Source organism: Hypanus sabinus, chromosome 2 (assembly GCF_030144855.1).
Source record: "Hypanus sabinus isolate sHypSab1 chromosome 2, sHypSab1.hap1, whole genome shotgun sequence".
Taxonomy (NCBI): Eukaryota; Metazoa; Chordata; class Chondrichthyes; order Myliobatiformes; family Dasyatidae; genus Hypanus; species Hypanus sabinus.
This window is the reverse complement of record NC_082707.1, coordinates 162,627,174-162,649,338: the sequence shown is the minus strand read 5'-3', so window position 1 is coordinate 162,649,338 and position 22,165 is coordinate 162,627,174. Positions and strand designations below refer to the sequence as shown.

At 40.5% G+C, this 22,165-nt stretch overlaps 1 protein-coding gene across 2 annotated transcripts in view; it reads right to left on the bottom strand.

Annotated features, from left to right (window-relative positions):
• sos2 (son of sevenless homolog 2 (Drosophila)) overlaps positions 1–22,165 on the bottom strand; it is a 116,100-nt gene that overhangs the window by 24,251 nt on the left and 69,684 nt on the right. For both annotated transcript variants that reach the window (XM_059958185.1, XM_059958193.1), the window contains exons 9-16: positions 11,644–11,771; positions 9,087–9,742; positions 7,511–7,592; positions 6,958–7,080; positions 5,607–5,710; positions 4,777–4,999; positions 3,531–3,650; positions 208–370 (exon numbers count right to left, since the gene is read on the bottom strand). In XM_059958185.1, coding sequence (XP_059814168.1) covers positions 208–370; positions 3,531–3,650; positions 4,777–4,999; positions 5,607–5,710; positions 6,958–7,080; positions 7,511–7,592; positions 9,087–9,742; positions 11,644–11,771 — 1,599 coding nt within the window. The remainder of the gene's footprint in view (positions 1–207; positions 371–3,530; positions 3,651–4,776; positions 5,000–5,606; positions 5,711–6,957; positions 7,081–7,510; positions 7,593–9,086; positions 9,743–11,643; positions 11,772–22,165) is intronic.

The following is a 22,165-nucleotide window of genomic DNA, read 5'->3' as shown; positions in this document are numbered from 1 at the left end:
GGTAACCCTAGGTAATTTCTAAGTTACGGACATGTTCGGTATAGCTTTGTAGGCTGAAGGGTCTGTATTGCGGTGCAAGATTTCTATGATTCTAAATTCAGTCACTTTGACTGCCTGTCAACACTGGAGTACAGGGTTCGATCTATACCAACTAATGAGCAACAAGAGTTACAAAACTAGCCAAGGCCAACAATATGCATTACTTACCTCAAAAGTATGATCCAGCCTATAAACTGGCACAGAGTTAACTGTACTGACAATCTCCAACACTCCATTAAAGTTGTTGAGCTCTTGGAAAACTTGCAGGATCTCTATAACTCGACTTAAAACAGCCACTCTTTCCTCAAAATTTTCTGCCTCCACTATACATCTGAGGGAATAAATAGAAAATATCAAGTCACAAGGAGAATCTGAACTGTTACGTATTAGGAAACCTTTTAAAATTTAAGATGACCTGCAAAAATGCTTCATCCTTATTTCTCTTCACTGATGGTACTGCACTTGCAACACCAAACAATGTTCACAATATAGAAAGTCAAATGCTATGATGAAAGTAAACAGAAGAGCCTAATTAAGCCACTGGCTGAAGCACTTTACATAAAATTCTCGCATTCACAAGAGCCAATTCTTCTAAATTTAATACTTACTAATCTAGCATTTTAATTCTGTATTCAATTCAATCTTAGTTTAGTAAAATTAGGATTAATCAATTATCAATGTTAACTCTAGGTAAATTATTTGTACGATGCCAGCACACTTAAAAAAATCAGTGTTAATAAATAATACTTTGAAGATATTCATTAAAACAGTGTGTGTGTGTGTGTGTGTGTGTGTGTGTGTGTGTTACCATCCATTTCCACAACCTTACTACCATTGCCAGCTTCTCTCCTGTTAGCCAATGTTATTTGTTCATTTCTCAGCCACTATCCCTTCAAATTGATGTCCTTCAACTTCCATTAAACTGGCACAGTGTAGAAATGAACCAGATTGTTCACAACACAATGTGTGACGTGGGGGAATAAATATATACAAAATTTCAAAATAACAAATTTAGCCTGTTTTTCTTTTTAATTACATCTGCAGTTACTTGTGTCTCAACTGAAAATGTACACATCACACCAATCAAACAGCTGACCCATTTGTTGGCCACATAATAAATCTGCTCTTTTAACTGACATGGTAATCTCTTGATTAGACCTGGCCATAAACCAGCGACTGTTGTTGTTACCTTGGCAGGTGCAAAGAGATTTGCTTTGGAAACTGACAAGACAAAAAGGCACCTGCTGCCAACCAGCAAACTATGGTATTTACTTCAGAAACCAAAAAGGAAATGGTTTCTACTCTCCTTTCTGGTTTTTAAAATGATGACCCTTTCTTCTGCCTTCTGTATAATCGAAATTCCTCTCCCTACAGACCACACAACTGTGGGGACATTACCATTAAGAGATAAACCATCGGGGAAATTTATTATCAGAGTACATACATGTCACCACATACAACCCTGAGACCTTTTCTGAAGGCATATTTAGCAAATTTATAGAACTGTGATTATAAACAGGATCAATGAACAACAAACTGTGCAAGTCTGCAGATATAAATAGCAACAAGTAACAAGAGCATGAAATAACAAGATAAACAGTCCTTAAAGTGAGACCATGGATTGTGGGAACAGCAGAAGTAGAATGAGGGTAGTTATCCCCTTTTATTCAAGAGCCTGAGGGTTGGGGGGCAGTAACTTCTTGAACCTGGTCGCGTGAATCCAAAAGCACCTGTACCTTCTCCCTGGTGGCAGCAGTGAGAAAAGAACATGGCCTGAGTGGTGAGGATCTTTATTCTGAGAACCCCTCTGAAATATTTGTGGGGGGAGGAAATAACCTGTACATGCATCTGTCTAAATGCACTTAAACGGTGCTGTCATATCTGCTTTAACCACATCCCCTGGCAACATCTCCCGGGCACCTCCTAGATTCTTACCTCATCTCCCATCCCCCAACCATTCACCACCCCCCCCACCTATCACCTGACAGCTTGCATACCTTTCCCTCCCCAAGCCTTCTTACTCTGACTCCTGCCAACTTCTTTTAAAGTCCTGATGAAAAGTCTCAGTCTGAAACATTGACTGTTTATTCCTCTCCTTAGATGCTGCCTGTCCTGCCAAGTTACTCCAGTATTTTGTGTGTGTTGCTCATGATGTCTAGCATCTGCAGTAACTCGTGCCCAGGCATATAACACCCTGTTTTCAAAAAAAACTTTTGCTTCACTTGTCTCCTTTAAATTTTTCCCGTTTCTTCAAAGGTATGTCCTCTGGTATACCCTCTCTATACCCCTCATAATTTTATGTGCTTTTTTTCAGATCACCTCTCAGCTTTTGACACTCTGGAAAAATCCACCCAATTATGTTTAACCTCTTCTTATAACGAATACATTCCATTCTAGGCAACAACCTGGTGTAACTTTTCAGCACCCACTAGAAGTCTTGACCCTCTTCCTGTAGTGTGGCAAGAAATACTCCAAATGAGGACAACTGAAGTTTTATACAGCTCTACAATAAGCTTCCTAAGATGTTGTAAGCACATCCACTTGTTTTGCCATTCTCGTGGAATTGCACCCCACAGCCCTCTCTACAACAATGCTCCTAGTAATGCTACTACTTACTGCATTTTCGTCCTGCATTTGACCTCCCAAAATGCATCACCACACTTATCCAGATTAAAATCCACCCCCATTTCTCCACCTAAACTTCTAATTGCTCTTATATCTTGCTGTATCCTTTGACAATCTTCCTCACTATCCACAACTATGACTAAACTTGCAGGTATGTTCTGTAGGACTGGGTGTTAATATCCTTCATTTGCACTCCGGAGACATGCTGCCTGGACTCTGCGGGGTAGCCAAGTGAGTGGTGGCATCCTCTGGGTGATCAAGTGGGCGCCCTCTTTCCTGGAGTAGCCTTGATGTTGATGTGGCTACAAATCCTCTGCAGCCTGCTTCGACCGGTCGCACCCAGCCATGTTGCTGCACATCGGCTGCAAGCGCAGCGTACCTCAGCTTCTTGTGCTCGTAGTCCTCCTCCACTGCATCCTCCCAGGGCACTGGAAGCTCGATGACGTAAACGAGATGGAGCGAGGCTGACCACAGCACAAGTTCTGGTCTGAGGTTGGTTTCCGCAATTTCAGTTGGGAAGCAGAACCTCTGGCCAAAGTCTGCCACCATCTTCCAATGACGTGCCCCGCCTAGCTGCCCGGTGTCTGGTCTTGATGTGGAGAGTCTGGCTTGACATACACCTTCCCAGACAAATGCTGTTAACGGCATTTATGCTGTTAAAGGTGAGGGAGAGTGTAGATGCTCGTCTGCCGACTTTCCAGCACTTGCTGCAAGACACCGTAGCACCCGATTGTGTCGCCAGGTGTATCAGCCTTGAGTGAGGCTGGTCTTGCAGCCCACCAGAATGTGTTTAACATTGGCAAAGCACCTAGATTTTCAACCACATCACTTACATATTTAATCAAAATCATATCACGAGAACTTACTTTTCAAACCACAGTGTAAGATTTGTTGTGTGACGAATCATTTTCAATAAATTAGGAGAATTCACCTCTTTGTTTTCCTTTGTCCAGACACTTCCTACAAGTTCAGATGGCTGAACAGCCCTATAAAGTGACAAGATTTTTTTTTTAAAAAAACCACAAATACCCCAAGAACAAAGAATTGAAGGGAGTTCAACAGTTCACACCAAACTCCTAAGATTTATATCACTGGCATTTTGAGAATTAATAGTCTTAATAAATTTGTATATTAGCACTTATGTTTATTAATAGCTCTTAACATGTGCGACTAAAATGCAATCGTTACAACATGTTTGTAAATGCAGCATGGAATAAAAACTTTTATTTAATATTTTAGCTCATTTTCATAATTCAAATTATACATGTGTACAGTAAATGTTGCAACTCACTTACTCGACTGTAAGTGGACCTGCACTGGTACTCTGCTGACTGCCGATTCATTAAAATTCACCTGCGTCCCATTCTGAACATGCACAAATCCCTTCCACCTTCACTGTTATACTCTCTGATATCATATGGGGATATGGTCCCAAGGAAGCTGCTATGAAGGCCTAATCCCCACTGATGCTCCACCAGCAACAATTATCGCCCTGGCTCAGTGTGGAGAGGCTGCCCGTGAGGTTGGAACAAGCAGTGTTCCAGCACCTGGATGTGGGACGTGGGGCTGCACCATGACTGGCACGATGAGTGCAACCACTGCTATATATTTTTAATAAGTACTGCTTTTTGTGCTCAACTGAAGTATTTATAATTCAAACATTTACATTTTGTGTATCTTGATGTTAATTGTGGTGGAAGATACACAGCTTGAAAATTTGTAATTATGTGTCTTGGTAAAAACAATATAGTTTAATGATCGAACTGAAAAGATACATGATTAGGCATAGACTGGCAAAGTGCACAGACATATGATGTGTTATAAAGCAGAAGTCACCCCTCATCACACGAAGGCCACCCCCACCTCAATTTTACTGCATATTCAAAAATCTCCAAAAAAAAAAGTAACTTGTAGACTACATTTTATACAGCTTTAACAAAATGTGCTCATTTATTATTGTAGAGCAAATTATTTTAAATGATTTTGGATACAGATTAGAAGTATTCATATTTTGGATTTCTAATTGCAACAACTTAAAAGCTGAGAAGTGTTAAACCTTACGTCCGAGTCCACTTGCTAAATAAACTAACTAACTAACTTGCTAAATTTTACCTGTAAAGGTCAGATTCTAAGAGTGTGAGCTGCCGTGCTATTTCAATTGGATGAAGTGTCATGAGATCGAACATCTCGATCTGTCCAGGTCGACTGATATGCCATTCAATTTGAGGCGGTGGGTTCTCAAAGGTGATAGCATGGCTGATCCCATTTACTTGAGTTTGTCTCTTGCGATTAATAATTTTTGTAATTGATTCTACCCACTTCTTCATGGCTTTTCCTACAAAGATAAATTGGCTGTGTTACTCTCAGGTCATAGAACTTTTCAAATAATTTCACTGTTATACAACGTAGCCATGGTTAAAACACTATCTACAAAGTTTAAACATTCATTAATTCTTAAATTGTCAAGGATGTAGTTTCTTGTCCTGGTAAGTCAGACCAGCAACGGGGGAATCCAGACAACATTTTCTGTAATCTCAGGCTAATGTCTTATTCAACACCTTATTCATGAGAGTCATGAATAGAATTGAGTCATGAGAGAATTGACTCATGAGAGTCAAATTAAGTTTCTCACAATAATAGAGTCAATACTAAATTTGTAACTCCACAGCTGGACTTGATTTTTGAACGAAGGCATAACTACACATAAAACAGCCAGAAACATGTACTTTGTGAAGAAGCATACAATGAAAGAACTGCATTACTAAAGTTAAAAATAATGACATTAGCAGGATAAACAAAGATAAGCTGGCACAACTTGAGGAAATGGATGTTTCAATATTTCTTATTTTCAATTGAATGTTCAAAATGTGCAATCTGTAACTTGAGCAAATAGTAATCAACTTCTGAGCTGACAAACTTGGATTTTCTGCAAAATTACATACCTCGCACACTTGAAATAAATGCTTCTAACCTATTAAGAAGCATGTTGTCTCTCTCAAAGTCATAGAAATGATGTTCTACCCAATGTCGAAAAACATTCAGCACCCTAAAAAGAAAAGAATTTATAAAACTAAAGCACAAGAACATTTTATTGTGGTCTAATTTTATCAATTACAACTTTCAGGTTTCATATCAACAGCAATAGTGCAAATCAAATTTGAGCGAACCGTAGGGAATGAGATTTATAGTGAAAATTGACCTCTGGGCAGTTTTTAAAGTGGCTGAATCCTCTTGATTCACCCCTTTGGAGTAGCTGTTCCAAAATTCACTTGCTTCATACTTTAAAGTCAAAGTTGTGTGAGCACAAGTATTTACAAATAATAAATAAAATTTCATTGCAGATTAGAAAACCATATTTTTCCTTAAAAGTCTTGTAAATTATAAAATAAAGAGAATTCTGAAAAAATGCACTGGGATCACTGCAGACGACCAAAATTGTGTAATTAAAATATTACTTACTGCCCGTTACTCTGCTGGCATTTAGGGCAGCAATGAAGGTCCTCCATCACTGTCTGGAAAGAAGGATTCTTCACTGCTGTTTCTGTAACAATTCTATTCTGACCATTCAGGGTTGCAGCCCTGAGCTGAACTCCCAAACCTGCAGGACCGGTGGACCACTCTTAGTCTGGCCTCTACCCTTTGACCTGTCTGGCATGAGTGACCCTACCAAGAGTCAAAGCACAGGGCCCCGACTCCAGCCAACATAGCTCTCCAGGTCATTGAGGCTCGCAAGCCTCCAAACCCTATGACAAGGCTGTGGTCCTCTTAGAGGAATTAAAAATATTACTCCTGAATAATTTTGAAAATGCTTTTCAATTTACAATTTGCTCTCGTATATTTCCACGGGGAAAAAAGGCTTTTCTCCCCACTTCAATGCTTGCTCGTTGTACACTTTATCTGGAACATTTCTCTGCAATAAAGACTTTGATTTAAATGAAAATTAGAGAACTGTGAGAGATTAAACACGTTATTTGTTAAAGCTAAACGTGCAAGTACAAAACCTGAAATAACACTGCCCATTTTCCCAGCCAGGTTCAACTAACTGCTTGCCAAGGAATAAAATTTTTACGAATTTTTCTTTTGAACGTCGCAGGAAAATTTTAGGTAAAATTTACATATGCTACAAACAATCATATCTCACCTTAACCTTACAAGTGCCAACTTAAACAAAGTCTGTAGCAAACTACATTAGCAGAATAAAGTTTGATTGGTTACGACAATAGTCAACACCCTAACTGGGCAGCTAACAATGGTGTCAACTTGAAAAAATTTGTTTTGAAAGTGTAAACACACCTGAGTTGCACTGGCTGGATATACTCCTTACGAAACCGTTTCAACTCTGCACTGACTGGCTGCTCACCCTTTTCCCTGGCGAGCCTATCCGCCTCAGTGGGCTCTGGGTCAGGTATTTCAAACCTGTATAAAAGTCAAGATTCCACAGTTCAACAGAAAATATATAATACAAAAAAAAAACACAGAATGAGTTGATTGGGTGAGACTACAACTAGAGGTCATGGGTTAAGGATAAAAAGTGAAATGTTTAAGGAAGACACGAGGGGGATCGTCTTCATTCAGTGGGCTGTGAGAGTTTGGAACGAGCTGCCAATGCAAGTGATGGATATGGAGTCAATTCCAACATTTAAGATAAGTTTGGATAGGTACATGGATGGGAGGAGTATGGAGGGCTACGGTCCAGGTGCGGGTTGATGGGAGTAGGCAGATTACTGACTAGATCGGTACTAGTTCGGTACAGATCAAATGGGCCAAATGGCCTGTTTCTGTGCTGGAGTGTCCTATACTCCAAGTATGCTTTTATAGAATTTAGTTAAAACTTTTGCTTGTTTACCTTTCTATTAACAAGCTCAGTAACTCTTGTGGCTTGCAGAATGAACGATATGTCGTCAGAAAAGTGCGCACAAAATTAGGATCTGTAAGAAAAAAAAATCAAATTACCAGTATTCTAATGTTCAGTTTCAGAACAAAATAGTGACTCATTACAATCAGATGCCACTTTCAGAGAACCTGGTGTTGCAGTGTAGAAACTGGTGAAAGCAGAATACAAGTGTACCAAAACGATCTAAAAGCCTAACTTAAGTGTCTTTCCACACAAGGATGTAAACATCCATTTTGTTTGGGGTGGGGGGGGGGGGGTGGCATGCAGAGTGTCAGCTCCTTGCAGGTGAGAGCATAATAATCCATATTCAGACAGTTAAATGAACAAAATACATGTCACTAATAAAATTTTGCAAAATCAACAAGTACAACAGTCCAAGATGGAGTGCTCTTCCAAGAACCAGTGCATACTTACAAACAGCATCTGAAGTCAAAACTTCAATTTACCCAAAGCTACACCTAATTATCGATAAAGATATTATGAATTTTACAACTCCCAGAGGGGAGCTCCTGAGCCACACCAGGTAACATTCAGCACAGAGCTGACCACTGACACACATTGTCATCCTACAGGACACAAGGCGACCATTTTGTACTTGAGCAAGAAAAAGCAGGGGGTCAAACTGGGATTGAGGGAGTGATGATGTAGCTAAAGCTGATGAACAGGAATGTAAGCATGCATTACAATAACATGCATCCGTATAGGAGTAGCTCCTGCCATTGACACTGAGCGATCCTTATGGAAGTTTTCTGGAAGGATCAATGGCAAATACTGTCTTTTTACCAGTGACCACAAACTCTAGCCCAGTTTCCTCCCCACCCCCTGTGTTTTTCCTGAATTATTTGCACTTCCTGACTTATACCTCCTTTTGCCCACCATACTGTTACCTGCTCCAGATTATAACAGAAAAAAAACTTCTATTATTTTGACAGATGTGCAGATTCCATTTCAGTTTTACATAACTTGAAAAATATTTTAAATGATGCTTTCAAGAATCAAGATGTATTTAACATATTAAAAAAACTCACCTTAGAGATTAAAATATTCATTAACTTAGATAAAGAGGATTACCCAAGTAAAACTCACATGGCTAAGTTTATTACAGAAAAAAACATTTCCAGTTTGGTTTCCCTCATCAGAGAACTATAATGTCTTATTTAGGAACTGAACACACGTTTGCCCAGAAATTCGTCCCAGGTGAGTAATGCAAAATGCCTTCAAATGAAAGAGCAGCAGGTTGTATCTCATCTCTGGCTTCACTGGAAATACATTTCACAGGCAGGATACAACGTACCATCGTCACTACTCAGCTTTACTTCCACCAACCCATAATGAACTCAGACATAATTCTTCTCTAACTCATGTTCATTTAGTTTGTTGTACAATTCCCAAGGTTAGAACACCAAGTTAGACTACATATGGAACAGGAACTAAAATGAATGGTACACCTGTGGATTAATTAACCAGGATTTTTTAAAAATGGAAAATCCCATTAATCCATCAACACGATCAACCCCACTACATTTACCTGCATACATGTGGTATGTCAGTCTCTCAATCAATTTTAATACCGTTCCTCCCTTTATGACTGGTATTCCGGATTTAGTTTGGACGTTTTCTTCAAACACTATATTCTCTTCAGAATCTTCTTCCGCAAAGTTATAAACTTCTGGACTTGGCAGTCTGAGTGGCTGTTCCTTCTCCTCGCACAGAAGAACTGTATCTAACATGCGTTCCAGGGTACTCCGGTATTGAAGTGAAATCAAAGCTGCCATCCAATTGTTTTTGTCTTCAGCAGATTTGGCAGCAAATATTATACTGTTCTCATCCTTGGAAAGAATTTCAAATGCATGCTTGTATTCAAAAGTGTCGTCTTTATCAATAATTTGCACTTTTCGCATCAGAAATTTTTCCTTGAGTCTGTACTCAACATTGCTACAGCCAGGTAGTCTGGACTGCCCATGATTGATTTTGCAACTGATCATTAAGCCATCAAAAAGGAAAATATGTCGCTCATGCTTTGCCCCAATTCGTGTTAGTGTTCCTTCCATTATAAATTCATTACAGCACTGTCCGATATCCTTCCCCTCCCATCCATCAATATTCTTTTGAATTTCATTCATTTTCTTGATAGCAAGATGCTTACTTCTCATCTGATGGTTGTAGAGGCGAGGTAAACGTTCTCTGTGAAACAAAAAAAAATTAGATTTTGGTGTACAACAATTTGACCACAAAGATAATATGCTTAGTTAGGCACAATGCTTTTTATGTTTAATGTTACTTACACAAAAAAAAAGTGGGAGAATTTACATAAGCTGCTTAAAAATTACAAGAAATCAGTCAACAAAACTTCCTTTCAACTTGCAGGTGTATGCACTAACTTGAATCTGGTCTCTTGGTTACATAACTATCAAGCATTCTCAGCAGCAGATATGGTCCAAAACAAAGTAAAACACATTGTATTCTACACCAATCTTACCCTCCAGCACCAAATTATTTCAAAGAGAATAAATCATTCCTTGATCTTGGCAAAGTTACTGATTTACTTACAACTTGTGATTATCAATCCACACTTAAGAATGCATCCTGTACCAAGCATCTTTAAATAATCAGAAACTCAATTAACCGGACTTTATAGAACTGCTGGTTCTCAAATCTAACTACATTTGCTACATTCAGATCAGAGCACTGAAGAAGAATTCCTTCCTTTTAATTTTTATAATTAAAACTGGGTAGAAGTACAGTCGGCCCTCCTTATCCGCGGGGGATTGGTTCCGAGACCCCCCTCCCCCCACAGATACCAAAAAATGCGGATGCTCATGTCCCTTATTTAACCTGTCTCAATGCGGTGGTCTTTAGGACCCAGCGGAACCTGGACCTTATTTAACCTGTTTCAGTGCGGTGGACATTAGAACCCAGCGGTGCAGTTCTGAATCTGCAGTGTTTATGTTCATGAAAATAATGACAATCACGATTGAAAATAAAGTGGAAGTAATAAAGTGATCAGAAAGAGGTGAAATGCCATCGGTCATTGGAAAAACGTTAGACAACAGTCGGTCAACCATTGGAACAATTTTAATGGAGCATGTGAAAGGCCCTGCCCTGATGAAAGCTACAATTATTACTAAGCAATGCAGTGGTTTAATTACTGAAATACATATGTTTAAGTGTCTTATATGTATAGAAAGGTAAAATATATACTATATACTAAGACAAACGTTTGACTAACTGACACTAAATAATACCAGATGTACCTGTTCCGACTTCAAATCCGGCTTAAAGACGGACTCAGGAACGGAACTCGTTCATAACCCGGGGACTGCTTGCACTTTAAAATCATCTCTAGATTACTTATAATACCCAATACAATGTAAATACTATGTAAATAGTTGTTATACTGTATTATTTAGGGAATAATGACAAGAAAAAATAGTCTGTACATGCTCAAACAACGAGTGCTGGAGAAAGAACTTCCGGGTTTTCCCAATTCGCAGTTGGTTGAATCTGCGCATGCGGAATCTGCGGATAAGGAGGGCTGACTGTAATAGCCAGAGAACACTTAGCCCTCAGAAGCATCCTAATTGCAATAGTGTTCGGTCTGTTTGCTTACTAGGCCTCTCTCACCTCAATCCATTACTTTTCAGTACTCCACTCAAAAAACTGGTATTTCCCGACAAGATAAAAACTAATTAGTAGCTATGGTGCAAGAACTGTTATTCAATGTCATGCTGATTTCAATTCAATTTGCTAGAAAGATACTCTAAGACACTGAGGCAAATAGTAATGTTTAAAATAGTGCATGAAAGTAGATTATCTTTTCTCACCTTGCCCCCAAATAATGAGTGATAAAATATTTCAAGAGAGCAGCTAGTCAGACCCAACATCCAATAGTATTTAGCTATTCTCCCAGGTGATTTACAACCATTACACACGCACGCGCACACGCACACACGCACACACAATAAAGATGTATTTACCCAGCCAACAAATTATTTTGGATTTCTGGTCAGTCTGACAAAAGGTAAAAGAAAGGTATCAACTACCTATGGCAATACAAAGGAAAACTTTAAAACATTTTTACTTACCCCGCCCTGCGTTTAGGTAGATGTTTATTGCAGATACGTTCCATACTGCATTGGAGATTCAACAACGTAGTAATGGCTTGTTTCAAACACTCCCTGTCTTCTCCATCTTTACTTTTCTCTTGGAGTTGCTGTAATTTTTATAATTTTAAAGAAAAATATACAATTAGCACAAGAGTAAGCTCAGGTGAAAACCAACAAGGAAATACTCCTCTTAAGGCAATTGAACATAACCGGAACATAGTGATACCATAACTTTTACCTGTTTCACTATAAAAAGGGCAAGTCTTTTGGATGACTATAAATTCGTATGAAAGGATGACAGGAAAAGACTTGAAAATCCATTATAATGTCAGTGAAACCTAGTCTCAGCTTCACTTGTAAACACATTCGTTCAGATGCTGAAAGAACTGGACAGAATGGATATTCACAAATATTGAACAGCCCTAGTATAACAGTTCCTGTTTTTTTAAATGTATTTTATACCTTAATCTACGCTGCACAGGAATTTCCATAAGCAATTCGCACTAATCACCACTACAGTTTAGCAATACTATGATCACTTTACAACAAAAGGGACAGCATTCTTTAATTGTGCGTTCCTGCTTCCTGTTAAAATTGTGTACAATTTGTAATCATGTTTTTAATGAACTGTTTGCTTGTGATACTGCTGCAACTAAGATTTCAATTACACCCGTGTGTACATTTACTCATGCGTGCAATTCTACTTTGATTTGGAGGACCTTAATTATAATAACTCTTTATCAAAATCAGAAGAGCATAAAACTGAAAGCAACACAGAAATTGCCAGAAAAACTCAGCAAGCCAGGCAGCATCTATGAAAAAAAGCACAACTGACGTTTCAGGCAAGACCCTTCAGCAGGACTGTTGAAAAAAAAGATGGGGAGTAGATTTAGAAGGTGGGGGAGGAGAGAACAAGGTGGTAGGTGAAACCGGGATGGGGAGGGATGAAGTAAACAGCTGGGAAGTTGATTAGTGGAAGAGATACAGGGGTGGAGAAGGAGAAGTTTGATAAGAGAGGACAGAAGGCCATGGAAGAAAGAAAAAGGGAGAGGAATACCAGAGGGAGGCAATGGGCAGGCAAGGAGATAAAGTGAGAGAACAGTGGAGTGGGGGTGGGGCATTACCAGAAGTTAGAGAAATCAATGCTCATGCCATTAAGTTGGAGGCTACCCAGATGGAATACAAGGTGTTGTTCCTCCAACCTGAATGTGGCCTCACCGTGACAGTTCAGGATGCCATGGGATACCGGAATGGGAAGCAAAATTAAAGCACATGTTATAAATTAATTTCAAAACTGACAAGTAAATATGGAAGCAAAACACAAAAATTATTAGAATGAATGACCAGTACAATTTTTACTTTATGACCCTCTTAATCAAAGTATTCTATCTCACCCTGTTAATGTAGGTGTTAACACAGGTGCTTTTCATTGTTAACATGAGCCTATTATAGTGGAATCCAGACCACCACTGAGCAATGTGGTCTGAAATACCAAGATAAACGCTGCCTATTCCAATAATCCTTTGGCACTTGAGTCTCCTTTACGCTCCTCATCTTGTCTATCCAACTTACCCTTCAATAAAAGTTCCCATTCTTCAGGGCACATCAAAATATAATAATTTTCTCAGAGCTTTCTGTCATCTATATCTTATGATTTTTCATCTTCACTAGTATCAACCTTCTCAAATTCGTTCTGCTTTCTCTCCTCACAAACTTCCCTTTATTTTCTTTCTCTCGCACAAACTTGCCAAACCGTATTCCATAACCATTCCCTTGACCTCTCCATCTCACATGACCTTATGGCTTCCATTTTCTCAACCACAGATGGGACCAGGTCTGATTGGAACACCAGCCAAAACATGTCCAGCTCCCAATCACATTTCCTTCTTGTCCATCCAGGGGGGAAAAATCTCCAATTCATACTTGGAAGATCACAACCGGATCCTCGATACAGAGTTCCTGACAACTACACCTGCAAGAAGTGCACAAGCTGCAGTTTCTAACCAACCATGATAAATAAGGTCTTGGAGCAGTAACTGGATGAACTCCAGATCGTTCAGGAGGCTGGGGAGTGATCAACAAGGACATATAGGAAGGCAGTTACACCCAAGGTGCAGGACACAGATAACCGGGTGACTGTCAGGAGGGGGAAAGGGGATAGGCAGCCGGTGCAGAGTACCCCTGTGGCCATCCCCCTCAATGACAGGTATATTGCTTTGGATAATGTTTGGGGGGTGGGGGGGGGGGAAGAGAATAGCATAGCAGCAAAAAGCCAGAACAATCTGCGGCTCAGAATGGAAAGGGAGAGAAGAGGCGACATGTAATGATAGGAGATTCAATGGTTAAGGGAACAAACAGGGGGTTCTAGGCAAAGGAATGAGATTCCTGAATAGTATGCTGCCCCACTCCCAATGCCAGGATCAGGGACATCTCAGATCAAGTCCAAAGTTATCTTGTGGAAAGGTGAGCAGCTAGCGGACGTGGCCCATGTTGGTACCAATGACATGGGCTGGAATGGTGATGAGGTCCTGCATTGAGAGTTCAAAGGGTTGGGTGCTAAGTTAAAGGACAGGACCTACACAGTTGTGATCTCGGGATTGCTACTGGTGCCATGTGCTGTGACAACATGTTGAGGTGAGTTTAACAGTTGTCATTCGTTCATTAGCATAGCTAATGTTATTGAAACTAGCTGGCTAGCTGCTAAGGAGCTTCTATTGATGTCCTATGTGATGAAACCAAACTCCCTGTAGACTTGCTTAAAGATGTAATAGAATAAAAAATGACTCCATGATAAAATAGTCATATTTTAATGTCACATTTTCTGCATATACCCAACTTGGTTTACAGATTAGACAAAATCACTAAACAAAGTACAGTCGGCCCTCCTTATCTGTGAGGGATTGGTTCTGGGGCCCCTCGCAGATACCAAAATTCACAGATGCTCAAGTCCCTTATTCAACCTGTCTTAATCTGGTGGACCTTAGGACCCAGCGGAACCCCAGACTTTATTTAACCAGTCTCAGTGCGGTGGACATTAGGACCCGGCGCCAGAGCTCTGAATCAGCAGTGTTTCTGTTCACGAAAATAATCACCATCACGATTGAAAATAAAGTGGAAATAATAAAGCAATCGAAAGATGTGAAACGCCATCGGTCACTGGAAAAGCGTTAGGCTACGTCAGTCAACGATCTGAACAATTTAAAAGGATAAAGGGGAGAAAGGTTCTGCCCCGATGAAAGCTACAATTATTACTAAGCAACGCAGTGGTTTAATTATTGGGTTTTTGATCCTCCACATCAAACTCGGCACGAATGGACAGCACATACGTTCTTAAGTGTTTTATATGCATAGAAAGGTAAACTATATACTATATACTAAGACAAACGTTTGACTAACTGACGCTGAATAATACCGGATGTACCTGTTCCGACTTACTTAGTAAGAGAACTTCTGATTTTTTTAATCCCGATGCACGATAACCCACGCACATCCTCCCGTATACTTTAAATCATCTCTAGATTACTTATAACACCTAATACAATGTAAATGCTGTGTAAAATGGTTGTTATACTGCACTGTTTAGAGAATAACGACAAGAAAAAAAGTCTGCACATGCTCAAACAAGTGCTGGAAGAGCACTTCCGGGTTTTCGCGATTGGTTGAATTCGCGCATGCGGAATCCACAGATAAGGAGGGCCGACTGTATTACATACACCCTTGAAGGTTGACTGGGGCAGGGGGGGGGGATATGGGGTTGCGGAGAGCGGGGGTGCTACCTCCCTGAAATGAGTTTTTGCAGGGTGGGACATCTGTAAGATCCCACATTGGAAGTTAGTGAATATTCAGTCGCTTGGCAATCAGGGTGAGGCATTACGTTGTATTGGACTTTGGCTTCATGGGAGAAGCCACAGGGGTTGGTGCTGGGTCCATTGATGTTTGTCAGCTATATCAATGATCTGAATGATAATACCAGGCACCAGAGCAGATTGCAGCAACTGAATTCTATGTTTAGACGGAGATTTAAGTGCTGGGCCAAATCAAAAAGGGCAGCTACAGGCGAATCCAGGTGGTGGGATCCTGGCCCCAGGGCATAAAGGCAGTTGAACCCAATGTTTGTACGATGATTTAGGCACCAGGCCAGATTGAAAAGGTCATGGAGTCAGGCCAAAGGCAAGGGACAGACCGATTCAGATTGCTGCCCTGCGCTGAACTAGGGTACTCTCTTTGCAGACTCAAATTCAGAACACTATTTGCTTGCTACTACTGTTTGAATGATGTGTTTTTCTTTCCCCTTTCTGCACATTGGGTGTTCGACTGTCCTTTTTTTAAAATTTGGGTCCTTTGAGGTTTCTTTGTTTCATGGCTGCCTGTTAGGAATTTCAAGGTTGTATCATTTATGTAGACTGTGATAATAAATGTACTTTGAACTTTGATAATGTGGTAAACTGGATCAGCAAATTTGTGGATGACACCAAGGGAGCGTAGTAAATAGAGAGGAAGGCCAAAGCTTGTAGTGGGACCTGGACCAGCTGGAATTTCACACAGATAAGCACAAGGTGTTACACTTTGGAAGGACAAACCAGGGTAGGACTTGCAAGGTGACGGGTCAGCCACTGAGAAATGTGGCAGAACAGAGGAATCTGGAAATACAGATTCATAATTCCATGAAAGTAGTGTCAAAATGTAGATAGGGTCATAGGAAGTTTTTGGCACATTGGCCTTCATAAATCAAAGCAAAGAGTACAGGAGTCGGGACATTACGCTGAAGTTGTTCAAGACGATGAGTGTTGTGTGTAGTTCTGGTCACATACCTACTGGAAAGATATCAATAAAATTTAAAGAGTGCAGGGAAAACTTACAAGGATGTTGCCAGGACTTGACGACCTGAATTACAGGGAAAGGTAAGTAGGTTCGGACGTTATTCCCTGGAGCATACAAGACTGACAGATTTGACATAGGTGTGCAAAATTATGAGGAGTATAGATAGGGTAAATGCAAGCAGGCTTTTTCCACTGAAGTTGGGTGAGACTAGAACTAGAAGTCATGAGTAACGGTGCAAAGTAAACTGTTTAAAAGGAACTTCTTCACTCAGAAGACGGCGAGAGTATGGAATGAGACGCCAGAGAAGTGATGGTTTTGTGTTTGATTTCAACATTTATGAGAAATTTAGCTAGCTACATGGATGAGGGGGGAATGGAGCTATAGTCCAGGTGCGGGTTGATGAGGGCAGATTAATAGTTTGGCAGACTAGATGGGCTGAAGGGTGTTACTGTGTTGTTGTGTTCTATGACTCTATGGATCCTTTGTAACCTCACCACTGACATCATTACAATCTCTCCCTCTGAACCGAAGTAAAAAGAATTTACGACTGAGCTTCAATGAACAGAGTTGGGTGCCATGCTTCTTTACATTATCCAACTTGAGCCCTGCTCCAACCCATGTACTGCTGAAATCTATATCTTTGTCACCACAAAACTCCGATTTCAAACCTCTGCTGCCTTGCAGCTATATCCACTCATGGGAAAAGCTTCGGGAGTAAATCCCGAGGAAAAATCTGGAGTTGGAGTTCCGAAGACGGCTGACTGCCGTACCCAGCCTCGGCACGGCAACTCCTGCGATGTTGCTGGCACCAAACTGCATCGACTTTCATTGTTCCTTTGGACCTGTCATCAGCATGGGGGGGGCCCCACTTCATGGGCAACAGATGGATCTCTATATCAACTCTGCCCTGGCTTGCGCCCTGGAGAGGTCACTCCAGCTTCGCTTTATAGCGTTGGACAAACACGGGAAGCAGCAGTTACTGGCTATAAGTCATAATGCTTGACCGGTGTAGAGCCTGGCGCCAGAGGTTGCTTACAACGGTGGGAGAGATCACTGCGTTTCACTTGGCAGCCCCCAGCCAATAAGGTGCTGTCCTGCCACAGTCAGTCTTCCTCATTGGGTGCACTGGGGATAATGGATTATTTCACAAAGAGCTGACTGTAACTACTGCACCAGACAAGAAAGAAAATAAATCGAATAAGACAACACCCCTCAAGTTGGGATGTTGGAACATTCGCACAATGACTGGACTTGACCAAAACCTCAAGGATATCCAAGATGCACAAAAAACAGCGGTCATTAACAATGAGCTACAAAGGCTCAAGGTAGATACAGCTGCCCTACAAGAAACACGTTTGGCGGATTCAGGTACACTGAAGGAAAGAGAATACACATTTTTCTGGCAGGGAAAGAACCAAGACGAGCCCCGCGAGCATGGAGTGAATTCTGCCATTAGGAACTCCTCGTTGCAAATGGCGGAGCCACCAAAAGTGGATCAGAATGACTTATTACTCTCCGCCTATACACCAGTAAAGGCCCAGTATCTCTCGTCAGTGTGTATGCCCCAACCTTCTATTCCACCTCTGAGGCAAAAGACATGTTCTACGATAAATTAGAAGCTGTTGTCAGGAATATTCCCAGTGATGAGCACCTCGTTCTCCTTGGTGACCTCAATGCCAGAATGGGAGCCAATAACGATTCCTGGCCATCTTGTCTTGGCCACTTTGGAATTGGCAAAATAAATGACAATGGACAACATCTCCTGGAGTTCTGCTCCTATCATCGCCTGCGTGTAATTAACTCCTACTTTCAGATGAAGTCACAGTACAAGGTCTCATGGCAACATCCATAGTCTAAACACTGGCACCAACTAGACATGATCATCACCAGATGCTCTTTCATCAACTCTGTTCTAATTACCCACTCATACCACGGTGCAGACTGCAATACGAATCATACTTTAGTATGCTGCAAGATTAAACTACATCTGAAGAAAATCCACCACTCCAAACAAACTGGAAACCTCACATCAATACAACAGAGATGTAGCCAAGCAGCAACCCCTCCTATAACATCCTCCCTCCAACCATAATATATCTGTGGTTGACAAAGTTTCTTGCATTTGTAAGTTGCCTTACAAAACAATACCAATTAAAAAGTATAACACAAATCAGGCAGCAAACACTCATGGCCTAAGAATTGTAAAATAAAACTGAGAGAAACTTGTATAGCAGAGGGATTTAAGAACTAAATGCAGACCAGATATGCTGTGTGCACCTAATTTTCTCCTGGACTTTTACAATAAAGGCAAACTGGTCAAGAGTTGTATTTTGTATCTACTGAGGTTCCATCATCAAAAGCCACACATCTTATTAGCTATTACTCTTTCAATAGCCAAGCCATCAAGGTAAACTCTGCCGGATAGAGTCAGAAGAAAATAGATTTTTCCTGGAGGTAAATTAAACTAGTGTGTTTTTTTTTTGTCCCAGTAGAAGGATGCCAAAAAAAGCACCCAATTTCTAACACAATAAGGAATACAAATTGAGTGTGATTTCGATCTGATTATTTCTAGAAATACTACAAGTCAGAGGCAAACGAAAAGTGCAGAGATCTGAGCTTCCATAAATAATGATCTGGCAACCATCTACATTAATAAATACATATTTTAGTCCTTGCTCTGCCAGTAAAGTCAAGCACTTAGACTCGCCTGCCCACCCCTCCACTTCCTCCTCCCCTGATGGTTGAATGCTGGTTTTCTTGGAGCTCTTCTCCTTTCCCTGGCACTCTCAGCTTTAACTCCAATTTACCATCCAGCAGTACATTCTATCTTCCTAAGCATTGTGTGAGTCTAAGAATGCAGAGCACTGAAAAGCCAATGTCACAAGAGCACCTGTTGGAAAAGCAGTAACATCCATTTCCAGAAGTGGGATGGATAATGATGAACAATTTTGTATCAAACCTTAATCCATCATTTATTACAAAGATTAATGTTTCCCCACATTGGTGCATTCCATTGATTACTGGAATTCTACTCCTGACATGGTGATGTTAGCATTTCAGAATCAGAATCATCTGAGTAACCTCTATCAGGAATGCTTAGTGAATCTTGGACTGTCCTGCTAATATTCTACTGCATACAAATCCCTCAACATTCCACTGAAGCAGACGTGGTCAGTCCTCCTTAACTCAAGTTTTGCAAAGATGGAAACAGATAAATAGAATAAACAGTGTGGAGAAAGAATAGGGAGGAGACAAGAGGGCAAAGGTTTACTGCTCCAACTTAAAAAGCCCCCATCAAGTCTAAATACATGGTATTGTGTAGAGTTCAGACACAGAAGCTGCAACAAAGCAGCTTTTTTATTTAGCTTTACAATGAAGATTTGCATCTGCCTACCACCGATTAGGAAAATAGGAAAGAACTGCTTGAGCTTCAAAGACCTCTTCTTGTTGCTGCCATACAGGAGCCTCAGGACCCAAACTACGAGGTTCAGGAACAGTTATTACCCCTCAACCAGAGGAGATAACTTCACTTGCCCTGTCACTGAACTGTTCCACAACCTATGGATTCACTCTCAAGGACTCTTCTCCTCGTGTTCTCAAAATTTATTGCTTATTTATCATTATTATTATTTATTCTCTTTTGTATTTCTACAGTTTGTTGTTTATTTTGCACATTGGTCTGTCTTGTTGGGTGTGATCTTTCATTGATTCTATTGTCCCACTTGGATCTGTGTATGCCAGCAAGAAAAAGAACATCAAGGTTGTATTTGTATACATGTTCCTTGATAATAAATTTACTCTGAACTGTAACATAGGCATTGATATATATTTTGTGTTTTCCCTAAAGTCACTGGCCAATCATTCATACACACAGAAAACTAATAAGGTATACTACTATTTGCTTGCCTGATTTTTCCTTAAAAAGTTTCACATATGCTATTCTTTGTTTCGGCTCCCACACAGTCCTTCCTGCAAGACCAAAGGTAAAATCCATCCACAGAACAGATTGCCTCTCTCTTACCCACATTTCGTATCATCCTTGAACACTTTTGCATGAAGATCATCAGGGTCTCTCTTCCTGCCATCACAGACATTCACACTACACACTGCATCCGCAAAGGAAACAGCATTATGAAGGACCCCATGCACCCCTCATACAATGTCTTCTCCCTCCTGCCGTCTAGGAAAAGGCTCCGAAGCATTCGGGCTCTTACGACCAGTCTACATAACAGTTTCTTCCCCCAAGCTATCAAGACTCCTCAATACCCGAAGCCTGGACTGACACCTTGCCCTATTGTCCTGTTTATTATTTATTGTAATGCCAACACTGTTTTTGTGCACCTTATGCAGTCCAGTGTAGGTCTGTAGTCTGGTGTAGCTTTCTCTGTGTTTTATTACGTAGTTCTGTCTAGTTTTTTGTACTGTGTCATGTAAACCATGGTCCTGAAAAACAGTCTCATTTTTACTATGCACTATATCAGCAGTTATGGTCGAAATGACAATAAAAGTTGACTTGACTTGGTTTTCCATGCTTTCAATTTTGGTGTCAACAATATGAAATAAATGGCCCCCTTTGTGGGTTTATGTGGGAAAATCTAAGTTTGCATCCCAGGGACAGTCGTCACAGCCTGACAATAAGAATGTTATAACGCAGTAAAATGTATCAACAATGACTCCTTTCCTGTTAGGAAAGTGGGGAAAAATGGCAGATGCTGAAAATTTGAAATAAAATTAGAACAGAAAAACAGTAAACTGCTCTATAAATACTCAGCAGCTCAAAATTTGCAGCAAGAGAATGAGTGAATGCTTCAGCTCAATAGGTTATTACCAAAAGAGGGCAACGTCAGAGATAAAAACTTTAAAATACAGGGAAAGGAAGAAGGGGAGGAGGGAAAAAGAGGAGAGATTAAAACCATTACTAGGAATCATACTGCAAGGTGAAAGTGCTAATAGTTACACATTATATTTTCTTCTTGTGTTCTTTCTGCTGCTGGTTTTCACGCATTGTGGTTTCACCTTGTTACCTCCTTTTTAATTGCACCTAATGCGGCTCCCGGGATACTCTTACACACACCTGCCTGAAGCAGAGTTAGTTCCCCATGTCTGACAGTAATGGCATAGGACATAGACATGCTATTCCAAGTGATTACAGATGATGAGTTACAGTTCTTCTGCTGAAGGACGTCAGGTATGTATAGTTCTTGTGGTGAACTACATATACCTGTCTGGACATGCCCCCTGCTGACTACTCCTGTGGCTCCTCCCACAGACGCCTGTATAAAGGCGATTGAGGCCTGAGCCCGGCATCTCAGCCTCCAGGATGTAGTATGGTGGTCACTCACTGCTTGTTCCTTCTTCCAGTCAATAAAAGCCAATATCTCGCCTTTACGTCACAGAGTGAGTTATTGATGGTGCATCAGTTCTGTGCAGCCAAATTTATCAAATTTTATTTTTAAAAAACCAAGTTACATCAGGAACTCAGTAGCCTGTCACAAGATGGCAGCACAGCTTAATGAGTTTTGGAGGTAATTTTAACTCAAGCAAGCACAAATAATGAATATTCATGAAAATGCAAAACTTCACATTACAAGTATGCATCACAGTACATGGCAGGAAATTACTTTCCACTTGATCAATTTAGTAAAGAGAGGATTAGAGTAAGGAGAGTAAAGAGAGAATC